Source organism: Aethalodelphis obliquidens, unplaced genomic scaffold, assembly GCF_003676395.1.
Source record: "Aethalodelphis obliquidens isolate GAN/ISIS:26980383/991018 unplaced genomic scaffold, ASM367639v1 scaffold50, whole genome shotgun sequence".
NCBI classification, from domain to species: domain Eukaryota; kingdom Metazoa; phylum Chordata; class Mammalia; order Artiodactyla; family Delphinidae; genus Aethalodelphis; species Aethalodelphis obliquidens.
The window spans coordinates 4,781,460-4,793,814 of record NW_020837994.1 but is presented as its reverse complement, the minus strand read 5'-3'; the positions used below and the strand labels follow the sequence as shown (position 1 = coordinate 4,793,814).

The window sequence follows — 12,355 nt, the reverse complement described above, 5'->3', positions numbered from 1 at the left end:
TGTTGTTAAGGGCTGCACATTCTTTCTTAATTCAGCCTCTGAGTCCCTATACTGATATCACCCCTCAGTGAAATATTTTTTGACTATCTCCTTCTACAAAGCAGAGTACTGTGGAATCATTCAGAGTTGGGAGTAAGTTACTTAACTTTTTTTAAGCCTCAGTACAACATTATCCTCTCTGAATCTCAATGTTCCTATCAGTGATGCTCCATTAAGACAGGCTTTTTCTTCTCTTTTGCTCGGTATAATATCCCCAGTGTCTAGAATAGTACTTGGTAAGACCTAAAGACATATTTGTTATATTAATTAATGAATCTGTAATATGACAATAATAATTCTAACAATGCACAGGACTACTGGGAGGATTAAATAAGATAGTGTAAAACACTTAAGAGCATGCCTGGCATATATAGGTATTTAATAAGCAAGGCTATTATGATGGTCATGTCACTACAGCATAATTACATAGGTGCATGACTTTCCTCGGTAACCATGAACTCCTCCAGTTCATCACTTTTCCTACCTCAGGGCTTGGCAGAAGTTTGGGGCTCAGCCTGTGGTGAATGAATGCATAGTTGCTTCTGTTTGTTCCTTCAGGTGTTTCATCGCTGATTTGCCCCACCTGCAGGACAGCTTTGTGGACAAACTTCTTGACCTCATGCCCCGACTTATGACATCCAAACCTGCAGAAGTGGTCAAAATTCTACATACCATGCTGCGGCAGAGTACCTTCCTACACCTCCCCCTTCCAGAGCAGGTCAGTGTCTGTGTCATATCCCTTCAGGCGAAATCCATCCAGAGAGCATCCAAAACTGCTCATCTTGGTGATCTTCTTTGAGCAGTGGAGGAGCTGGGTTAGGGCCTTTCCTCTGATTGACTAACATGTGTCCACCCATTAGATAAGGAGACAGAAAGGCAAGGATCATGTTTTGTTACCCAGAGATGACCTGGCTTTAGAATCATATTTTCTTCTTGCTTACAGATCCACAAAGCCTCAGCCACCATTATTGAGCCAGCGGGCGAATCAGACAACCCTTTGCGGTTTACCTCTGGGTTGGTGGTGGCCCTGGATGTCGATGCAACCCTGGAACATGTTCAGGATCCTCAGAGCACTGTGAAGGTCCAGGTCTGTCAGCTTTTGGTTCCCATGGAGCTTCTAAACTGACTTTGTGTTGGAACTTTTAACTTTAGCACCCCTGTAATCTCTACCTGAGGGACAGAAACTGGGGAGAGAGAAGAGATAAGTTTTTATGGACAAGAGCCTGGGCGTGAATCCCAGCTCTACTGCTGAGTATGGTCTGGAGGAAGTTACTTTAAACTCTGAACCTTAGATTCTGCAACTGACAAATAGGAATAGTTGACATTGAAATGAAGTGATGTGTATAAAGTTCCTGGTCCCCAGTAAGGGTTCACTAAATGACAGGGCCGCTTCTATTCTTATAATGTGAAGTTAAGACTTGGTATTTTCAGGGCTATAAGCAAACTGTAATAAGTCCTTTTCCGGTTGTAGGTGGGTCAGCTTGGTGAATACAGTTTATGGGTGGGAAAAAGTAGTCACTAGGGAGTATTCTTTCCAAGTTAGATGGATGTACTAGAGAGACAGGAGAGATGCAGTATAGGCACTAAGCAATTTAACAGTCAGTAGTTAAGCCCCACTAAGAGTCCTACCCATTTACACCCCCTCCCTCCCTCCCTCCCTCCCTTCCATCCATCCATGCTTACTCTACTGCACATGCTAAGTGCTAGGCAAGCATGTCAGAATTCGTGCCCTGAGGATGCTTAGTTTCAGTGAGAGACAGACAAATGGACAGGCAGTTGTAAAACAAGTTCAGTCATCAGTTCCAACAGGCACAGGATGAATTAGGAATGTTATGGCCTCTTATTAAATCCTGATCGCTCACACAACGTAGATCTAACTTCGGGAGCCACTTGCAACACTGCCTCCTGAAATGAGACCTAACTTTTTAAATAACCTGACCTACTCTCAAGACTAAGAGACTGGGACTTCCCTGGTGGTGCAGTGGATAAGACTCCGCGCTCCCAATGCAGGGGGCCCGCATTTGATCCCTGGTCAGGGAAGTAGATCCCACATGCATGCCGCAACTAAGAGTTCACGTGCCTCAACTAGGGAGCCGCTTGCCGCAACCAAGGAGTCCGCCTGCTACAACTAAGTGTTACTGAGTTCAAGCTCACTCTGCTCACTGCACTACAGGCCAGTGAATCGGGAGATGAGGTGTTGAGACAAGGAATACGACTTTATTCGGAAAGCCGGCAGACCAAGAATATGGCAGACTAGTGTCTCTGAAAAACCATCTTATCTGGGTTTGGATGCCAGTTTCTTTTATAGAACAGAGAGGGGGAGGAGGTGAGGAAGTAAAGTAAAAAGGCCATAAGTTTTGCAAATGTCCCCTGGAATGGCTAGCCTCAGGGAGGGGATGGGTTAATTTCTTCTTTCTTGCAGCCACCCACAGGTGGACAGGGTCAGGATGCTTCCCCCAACAAAGGCACTTTGGTTTAACATTCAGGCAGAGGGACAGGGTTCCCCGAGGCAGGCCGTTATGTATAGACAGTATCCTTTTAGTGAACACCAGCAGGAAAGCAAAGGTTAAAGTAAAAGAAACAGGTCCAACATGTAGCCAGATTTGGCTCTTCTCTGTTACATAAGGAGCCCACGTACGGCAACTAAGGAGCCCGCGAGCCGCAACTAAGACCCAGCACAACCAACCAACCAACCAACGAAATAAATAAAGAAAATAAAGATTAAAAAAAAAAAAAAGAAAGAAAGACTAAGAGACTGGTTCAGTGAGATAATGGACCGATCTACCGACTTAGCTTCTGGATTGTGAAGCTTCTTAGAAGTTTCAAAGGCAGGAATGAAGGGGAACATAATACACCACCCCAAAATAAACCTTTTTGGCCTAAGGATTATTTTGGGATGATGATTTTTGAGAGGCTGTAGACTGGAAACAGAGTAGAATTGCCCTTTTGTGAGGGAAATTTACATTTATAAGGGAAATCTCCATTTGTAAGGTATCCCCCTCTCGGTACCAGAAAGGGAAGCAAGACTAAATCTCTAGAAATTCATCAGTGAAAACTATGCCAACTTAAATTTGCATAACACTCGTACCCTTGATTATTGTGTTTTACCTGATAACCTCCCATAACAGGCTCCCTTCCTCTTCAACATCTTTCTTTTGTTTTTAGCTGAATATGGTATTTAAGGTGATGGCTTGGTTAGTTTCAGGGAGTTACTCAGTTTTCCTAAGTCTCTTCCTTATATAGAGGAGACATATTTGTTATTAACTTCTATTTGTTTTTCTCCTGTTTATCTGCCTTTTATTATAGCAGGGTCTCAGCCAAGAACCTAGAAGGGTAGAAGGGAAATTAATTTTTCTCCCCTACAGGGTTATTTCCAGTTTTGGCTACTATAAAAACATTCTGCAATATACTTAAAAAAAATATATATATATATATATACACACACACACACACATATACATATGTGTGTATATATACATATATGTGTGTGTGTGTGTGTATATATATATATATATAAATTATAAAGAATACTATGGAGAAGCCCTTAATTTGTAGAGTGTGACTAAGGAAGAGAAAGACTTTGTGGAGATACTGTTACATGGATGAGATAAAGGATGATTAAGAGCAAAGGATAGAGGTATTCCAAGCAGAAGGAATATGAATAAAAGTTAGGGATGCAAGCACCTGCAGTAAGTACAGAAAAATAGCCTGGAGCAGGCAGGGTCGGCTTCCTGGAAGAGAGTCAGGATGAATCAGGCCCTGAAGACGGTTAATATTTACCTATGGTGACAGTAGAGGAAAAAAAATCTTCTGGCTTCCCAGCAGGAATTATTAGAAATCATGAGACCTACAGAGAACTAACTCTGAGCTGCAGTTTTATTGGACGGCAGTTTTTTGTTTGTTGGTTTGTTTTCCCCTGTCTACCGAAAAAAAAATGCACAACGTAGAATTTGAGAGTTATGTTTTTTTTGGCAGACTTTCTTAGATTGCAGGTATAGATTGTCGCAAGCCTGGGAGACAGCATCTGAGATAAATGCTGAGAAAACTGTTCCGAAGAGGAAGGGGGAAACCAGGATATATAGGAGTTTTTGCAACACCACCAGGTAGCCGGAACAAAAGACTACTGTTAATAAAAGAAAACTAGATATCGCAAGTTAAGGAATTTGGCACTTTTCTACATAAGGGAAGATGCAAGAGTCTGGACTCATTGAAATCATTCCTTTGATATGCACCTCAGCTCTCTGGGGCCAGTATCCTGTGTTTCCTCTTCCCAAGTTTCCTCAAGCTGCACCATTTGGGGTGGCTGCAGTCTAATGACTGCGGTCATTCCTTGTTTCCTTCCTCAGTTCCCTCAGGGCTCACTGCTGGAGGGCGGCTGCGGTTGCTGATGGCCCAAAATCCTTTGTTTACTGATGTGGTGGGCAATGTTTTATTTCTCAGCCCCAAAGTTAGTGGTTCTCCACCCTAGCTGCACTTTAGAATTATACAGAAAGTGTTAAAAACTACTGATGCACGGGGCCTCAGCCTACACCAGTTAAATCAGAATCCTGAGAGTAGGGCCCATGACTACCAGTATTTTTTATTTAAGAGCTCATAGGTGATTCTAATGTGCAGCCCGGGTTGAGAACCCCTGTTTCACATTGTCCCTGGAAAAAGTTCGCTGACCAATTGAGCATAAATGAGATTGCAGGTATAGATTATTTAAGGATCACCTGCTACACTCTACTGAAAGATCACCTTCCGAGCAGCTCTACTACATGCATGGCCAGACTGTTCGGGTACCTCTGCAGGCTGGGAGATGGGGAACTCGCTGCTTAGTCATGGGACAGCTCTGACAGTAGGAAAGCATTGTCCAGTTCAGCTACCATGCCCCAACACTTCCGGACAGATGAGAGTACGGGGCAGGTGGGCTGAGACATGCCTCCCCAGAGTTTCAAAGTTGAAAGACCTGTGTGGTCCCTACTTTACCCGTCAGTGTGTTCCCATAGCCCAGGACCTACGTGTTTGTAGGATATGCTTCATTTGTTCATTTAGCTCGTTTGTACACTGTGCAGTTTACAATAATAGGCCCTCTACACAGATAGCTGTGAGGTCCCCCTGGGTGTGGAGGAGAGCTCTTTGGCAGCTTGTAAGATGTGAGGAACTGGCCAGTGATTTGAGCACTGAGCACTGTCTCTGTAGAAAGCGACAGATAAACAGCTTCCTAGCTGCTTATGATCTAGTGGAGAGTTACAGAATTATTCTTAATCCTTGGTAGTTGGTGATGGATCCTGGGCCATGATATGATTTGGAGCCAGAGGAAGGAGAGTCATCCTGATGGGGGTGTCTGAGAAGGCTTTTCACATCAGGATTAATATTTTAACCTATCCATGTACTTAACAGAGGCACTTTATTCCTGTCCCTCATTCACCATGAATTCAGGAAACATTTATCACATACTGCTTTGTACTGGGGAGGGGGTAGAGAGATTTCGACAGTGTTGTCCTCCCCTCCAGGAGCAGTTTTGTATGAAGGGTAGTGTCTTCTTTTCCTCCTGTTTTGGGGTTCACAACAGATGTCACCAGCAATTCTGTTAAAAGCCCATGGCTCTTCTGCCTCTTTTTCTCATTTCTGTCACCTCTTAGGTCTCATATCCAGATGGCCAAGCTCAGATGATCCACCCTAAGCCGGCAGACTTTCGGAATCCCGGCCCAGGGCGGCACCGGCTTATCACTCAGGTGTACCTCTCCCACACTGCCTGGACAGGTAAGGAGTCAGTGGGCCAAGGCTTTCTTTTTTTTGTAGTTTGAAAAATACGTGATTGAACCAGGCCTGCTGAGGGTTGAACTTGATTTCTTAAGGAGCCTGAAAGCAGTAGAATGGAGTCTCATTGAAAGAACTGTGGGCTGGACACCCGGAGACTATTTTCTTATCCTAACACTGCCACTGACTTGCTGTGTACACTTGGGCAAGCTACTCTCCCTTCTGAATCTGTTTCCTCACCTTTCAAATTAAGATAACGGTTCTTTACTACTTAATTCTGAGGACTATTCTGTCTGGAAATTAAAGTTTTATATTTCTTACCAGAAATTTAAAATCACTCTTTTTTGTATATGAACAATACAGTTCATTCCCCCAGAACAAGTAAAATGACAACTGTTCTTGCCTTCCCTTCCCACATGGGCTGGTTTGTGCGATAATGCAAAGTAAGGTGATCTATTCCTATTTTACCCTCCCATACAGCAACTGAGAAGAACCTTGATAATTTGAGAAAACACATGGAGGTTACATAAGTATTTTTCTTTCATTTGTAAAGAATAAAACGAGAGAATACAAGTGCAATGACATTACGCTTCCAAAGCCTGTAAGGCTGCTTTGGAAACTGAAAAAGACTCAGTCTGCAGAACCTAAACTGTGGGAGAGAATTGGCCTCGGTGGTGTTGCCTAAGTCGTTGAAGGTGATTCAGAAGCATGGTTGTTACTGGAGAAGGTGTTCAATACCACCAAATCTGGTTTATTTTAGAAATAGGTGGACGCCTTCTGGAATTTTATTTCACTGTATTTTTGAATACATGAGTAACTGTTTATTGCCATTATTAATGGTTTTCCTCTGTCAAGGGTGTTAGGCAGGTATAGATGACTTTATAAAGTTTTCACAAAGAGGAAGTGGTGCTGTTGAGTGTCAGGGCAGCCCCTTCGGGGGTCCAGTGGGCCTGGCAAAATTGAGGGAGCAGATCCAGCAATGCTTGTACAGAGAATCTGCCTCCCTGAGTGTCCCTCAATCCATATCCTTGCTGCCTGGAGTGTTCTGCACTGTTTGCCACAGTGCAAGTCCACAGAAACGTAGAGTTCCTTATTTTAATCTCTTGTGGTGAAGGGATCCTAGATATGGGGAAAGAAATGCTGTGGGACAGCGTTGTTTTACAGGGTTAAGACTGAGGGAAGCAAAACAACATGTTAGAGCTCAGAAGAGCTTGAAAGGTAGGTTTTGAGGGGCATATTGACTTGCCCCTGGTCACACAGCAGGTCATTGCCTGAACCAGGCCTACAATTCGGGCTGTCCTGAGCCTGAAGAGTTGTAATTCATCCAGGATCACCTCCTCTGAGAGGTTGCTACCTAGTCACAATTACAAATATCTATTTTAATTCTCGGCTCAGCACTTACTAGTGTCAGATGTTTTCTCATTTGTTTATTGACTTTCTCTCCAATCAGAATGTAGGCTCCTTGAGAACAGGGGACTTGCTCGTCATCTTTAACCTCTGTGTCCCTAGTGCCTGACGTGGAGTAGGTGCTCAACAAATAATGAAAACTGAATATAGGATTTTAAATTTGCAATTAAAATTCATTTAATTCTTAGACAACTTTGTGGTGGGTATTAGTATTCTGCTCTTAATTTTGTAGACGCATAAGTGAAGGCCCATGTAGCTGAATAGTAATGGCACTGAGGCTGGCACACAGATTTCCTAACTCCTAAATCCCTTGTTTCTTTCACTGTACCATCCTCCCATCTGACCTGGGACACTAAAGTGAAAATGTGTTCTCATTCTGAAGGTGCCAGCACCTCTTTCTCCTAATCCAGGAGATGGTGCCTGGTATTGGTAAGGAGTCCTCCATCTAGTCCCTCAGCTCCCTACCAAGGGCCTCTCCTTTGGGAGACAGAATGCTGCCAGGTCACAAGGTTTGAGTCGCATAGACGAGTTTCCAAATTCTGCCTTACTTGCTGTGTGATCCTGAGAAAGTTATTTAACCTCTCTATCTCATTTTCCTTTAAGATTGGAGTAATAATATATACCTCATAAAGACATATTCTTCCAAGCATGATAAATAGGTTGCATGATTTGTCCCAGATGATCTTTTGTCTTTTTCCCACTGTCTTTTCCCTCTTGTTTCTTCTCCCTGCTCCCTTCCGCTGCTGGCAGTGGCTTGAATTGCCACTCTTCCCACGTGCTGGTGAGAAAAGGCATAATGACCAGATGGAGTTTAGTCCTCTGACCTGGGTTTAGTCCTCTGACCTTACCAGTATTTGGCTCCTGAAAGTACTATGAGAGCCTGGGCTAGATTGTGGTTTAGGGGTTGGCAATAGCCATCCAGGACAAGAAAGGAGAGCGTAGTGGGAGAGCTGATACTGGAGCCTAGTACCAGAAAGCAGTGCTAGTTTCATTACAGATACACTCCAGGCTGGTAAAAGGCCCCACGTGGAAAGGTGATGCTGAGGTTGGTTGCTCTCTGGGGTTGGCTCGGTTGCTCTGGTTGCCTGCCAGCCTTTCCCTTCCTGGAGGACAGCAATCTAGTCTGTATTCTGATCCCTAGGGAGAAGTCTGGAAGTAGCCAGGAACACATCTGGGGAGGCATTGAGAAGTCCTGGGACCTTTGCCCTTGTTCATTTAGATCCATCCAGCCCTCATGCCTGCCCTGTAAACCTCTTAGCCTTGGGCTCATCTTTAATACTTACACCTTTCATGAGATTACCCAGTCACACAAAATCAAGGCGGACACCCAAGCTAGCGGTGTTCTTGGCCTCTGCACTTGCCCTTAGGTTTTTCTGAAATCCTCTCCCCCTTCTTTGTGGAAGCCACATGGTGAATAGAAAGATTAGTTGCTTCAATTTATGAACTAAGCTCAAATTCTGTCACTGGTGTGGATTTGGGTAGTCACTTAGAACCTCTCAGAGTCTTGGGACTTTTTTGGGATTGTGACAGTCTTTCTTTCATGGTGTGGCAGGGTAAGAACTCTTGGAGTTATGTGCTTGGCACAGAGCAGGTGTTCCATTCCAAAGCATTCCTGAGCTCCCTCCTCAGTACTTCTTACGGACTCGAGTGTGCACTGTGCTCCAGTGCAACTGTCTCTGCCTCCTCAGCCAAACAGCAATTTGAGGGAGGTCTTATTTATTTTTGCTGGGGCCTGCCACATGAAGACACCAGATCAGTATTGTAATGTCATGTCATGAAAGAACGGAAGGTTCAGTGACGTGATTTTAGGTCCCTGAAATATATTCCTGTTCAGTAGTGAGAGTTTTCTGTCCGAACTATTTCCTTAATGAAAGGCTTCCTCTCCGCTAATGCAGTAGAGTCCACTGTGCATGTAGCCCTCAGGCCTGAGATCAGCTGTGGAGAAAGGCACGATTATCTGGGTACAAGAATTGGCCACATGCATGTACTTTGTGACCCTCTGTCTTGAGGCTGGAAGGCCTCTGTGGAAGAGGCCTTTTTAGCTTGCTCTCTGAACATCTCAGCAGCATGGCTCTGAGCTGCGGGGAGCCCAAGAGACCGGAGGAGGAGGTAGCAGTGGCAGAGAAGCAGCAGTACATGTGCAGGCTTAGGAACAGCCTCACAATATTCAGGCTGGAAAAGTGTTTTTGTATGCTGATGGGGGAAAGGAGGGACGCAGACAGATGAAGAAATGTTCTTGAAACCCTACTGCTTCTATCTTTGATGTTGCTTTTACTTGACATTTCATCCCAATTCCTAGGCGTTGCCCCATCAGAGGATTTTTGTCTTTTTTTTTTCTAGAACCGTGCCAGGTGGAAGTGAGACTGCTGCTGGCCTACAACTCCAGTTCACGCATTCCAAAATCCCCCTGGATTGAGGGTGGTGAGATGTCATCCCAGGTGGAAACCGGCATCGAGGGCACCATCCCCTTCAGCAAGTCTGTAAAAGTTTACATAATGCCCAAACCCGCAAGGCGCTGAGTCACAAGTAGTCTTTACAGCCGTGGCCTAGAAGGCCCTTCTTGGGGTCAGAGTGAGCCAGAAGCCTGGAGCATTTCACCTGGACGTGGTATATAGGCATAAGGAAGAACATGTGACCCTTATAGTCTTATCTGGTATCAAACATTGGATAAATTATTTTGCATTAAGAAAACAAAAACCTTCAAGTCTATCCCATCCCCCACCCCCTACCTCCCTAGCCTTGCCCCCAGTAAAGTTGAGACACCAAGCTGTTGTAGTTCCTGGTCCTTAAAGAAATCTATGTGGCTATAGGTTCAACATTTATACCGCAGGCCTACATTCTTCGGGTGTGAAACAAAAAGATCCAATTTTCTAGCCCCTTCCAAAGAACCAGTTATTGGAGCCGTAATCTTATTTCTTAAAGCAATAGTCTGTTTGCCAGGGCCAACTCCAAAGCAGCTTTCACAGCTGTACTTTTTCACCACCGACAGTTCCTGAAGGGCCCTAGACTTTCGTTATCTTGCTGAGAGTCTCCTTCCTTAACTCAGGCAATAGCTGGCCAAGGACTGAATGAACAGCTGAAGAATGAATCACTTTCATCCCTCAGGGAAATTCTTGATCTTGCCTGCCGTTATCCTTAGAACAAAAATATGAGAGAAGGGCCATATTTTACAAAAGAAACCAGGATTATGGGAAAGAGGGACCTAGTGTAAGAAACAAAGTCATTTCCCACTACTCTGATGACTCCAGCGTTGGAGCTGCGTGTGAGCTGAAGGTGCAGCAGGGGTCTAAGAACAGTAAAGGCTCCAGAGATGTGAACCACGTGAAGGCCTGTGCTATGTTCTTTACCTGTCATTTTATCCTTGCAACAGCCAAGTGAGACTAAGAGGTTAAGTCACTGGTAGGAAAACTGTAATAACACCTTTACTCGTTCAAATCCAAGATGATTCCAAAGGCCTGAGCTATACCATATGGAAAAGAACCTTCAAATTTTCTCTCTGTGCCTCAGTTTTTTCATCTGTAAAACAGAGGTAATTATACCTTAAGTGTTGTTGAATGGGTTTAATTAAATAATGCTTGGCAAATCTGAATCTGTGGCCAGTCTTGATCATATTTGGTACTTGGAAAGCTAATAAAAATAATAAGAGCATACAATTACTCAGAGGCAGAGCTGGAATTTGAATTCAAGCATGTTTGACTTTTGGTTTAATATACCTAACGTGTGCCCAGCAGTGTTGTAAGCCATTTACATGAATTAACTCATTTAATCCTCAAAACTACCCTATGAAGTAGGTACTATTACATTTATTCTATAAACAAGGCAGTTGAAGTTCAGAGAACTTAAAGAAACCAGGATTATGAGAAAGAGGGATCCACTATAAGAAATAATATTGTGAACTACATCTCTGATGACTACAGTGTTGGAGCTGCCTAGTTGGCCTAGGACACACAACTAGTAAATGACAGAGCTGGGATTTGAACCCAGGAAGTCTGGCTCTGGGGGGTTATAACTGCTATAGAGGGACTAAGGGAAGAAGATCACCTCCGTGGGATTTACTTTTCTCGTGTGCTCACCTGTTTAGTACATCTCAGTGATGTGCCATCAGCGGGCTCTCATGTGTCAACAGATGCCCTAAAGAAAATTGCCTGCCTTGGAGATAAAATGAAGCTTAAAGCCAGGCTGAACCATACCATGGCCCTGACACAAAGCACCTAATGATGATTACTGAGTTGAAGAACAGATGAAAACATCAAGACTCATCGCTGCTAACTGAGCCTTTGATGCCATAGCTATAGAAAGCCTTCCAAGGGAAGAATATGCTGAATCCTTTTCAGATAACACTACTCCTTTTATAAAAATCCTTCTGGGTCATTCCCCATTTTACAGGTGGGGAAACGGAGACTTAGAGGTAATGTCTTTCTCCTAAGGGGCAAGGGCGGGATTTGATCCCTAGGTCTTAAAACCCAAAATAGTACTTTTCCCACCAAAGGTGGAGAAAAACACGAAGGGGCAAAATTTACCTTAGTATCAGGATAAGTTTTTAAGAATTGAATGGGCTGCATTAGGAGATAAGGAGCTTTCCATGCTGGATGTGTTCAAGCAGAGGTTGAACAAGCTCCTGACAAGTTTGTTGTAAAGGAATTCAAGTATCATATGAGCAGTTGGGCTTAACCTTTTAAATTCCTTTTACTCTGAATTCTCTGTGAATTATGAGAATCTTGATTTTTCTGACAAAGACCTGGAAGGGAGCATAAAGATGGCTCCGGTGTGGCACCCTCATTTATAAGTGAATGTCCAAGCCCAGAGAGACTGGGTTAGTAGAAGCAAGTCTGGAACCCAGGCCTCTCAGTCTAATATGGTTTTCATGACAGGGATCTGTTGTTATGCCTTTTCAGTGGCCAACCATGTACCTCGTCAAAGCCAGAAACTGTCACATTGGACTCTATCCTTACGCCTCATATAAAACCAGCCATCAAGTCCTTTAGATTCTGCTTCCTTAAATGTTTCAATTCTCTTCTTGACTCGGTGTTTCTGTCCTGATGCAGCCTTCATCATCACTCCTAAGGTACGGGATTAGCTTCCTAATGAGCTGCCTGCTTCAAATCTTGCCTTGCCCCCTTCGGTCTACTCTTCACACAGCTGCCAGAGTAATCTTTCTAAAACCCGG

General features: G+C 43.9%; 1 protein-coding gene across 1 annotated transcript in view; it reads left to right on the top strand.

The window, feature by feature from the left end:
• INTS4 (integrator complex subunit 4) overlaps positions 1-10,777 on the top strand; it is a 127,514-nt gene extending 116,737 nt beyond the window's left edge. Inside the window, exons 21-24 of the mRNA XM_027083496.1 lie at positions 598-757; positions 983-1,126; positions 5,664-5,784; positions 9,529-10,777. Coding sequence (XP_026939297.1) covers positions 598-757; positions 983-1,126; positions 5,664-5,784; positions 9,529-9,707 — 604 coding nt within the window. The 3' untranslated portion in view covers positions 9,708-10,777. The remainder of the gene's footprint in view (positions 1-597; positions 758-982; positions 1,127-5,663; positions 5,785-9,528) is intronic.
• The last annotated feature ends 1,578 nt before the right edge of the window (positions 10,778-12,355 follow it).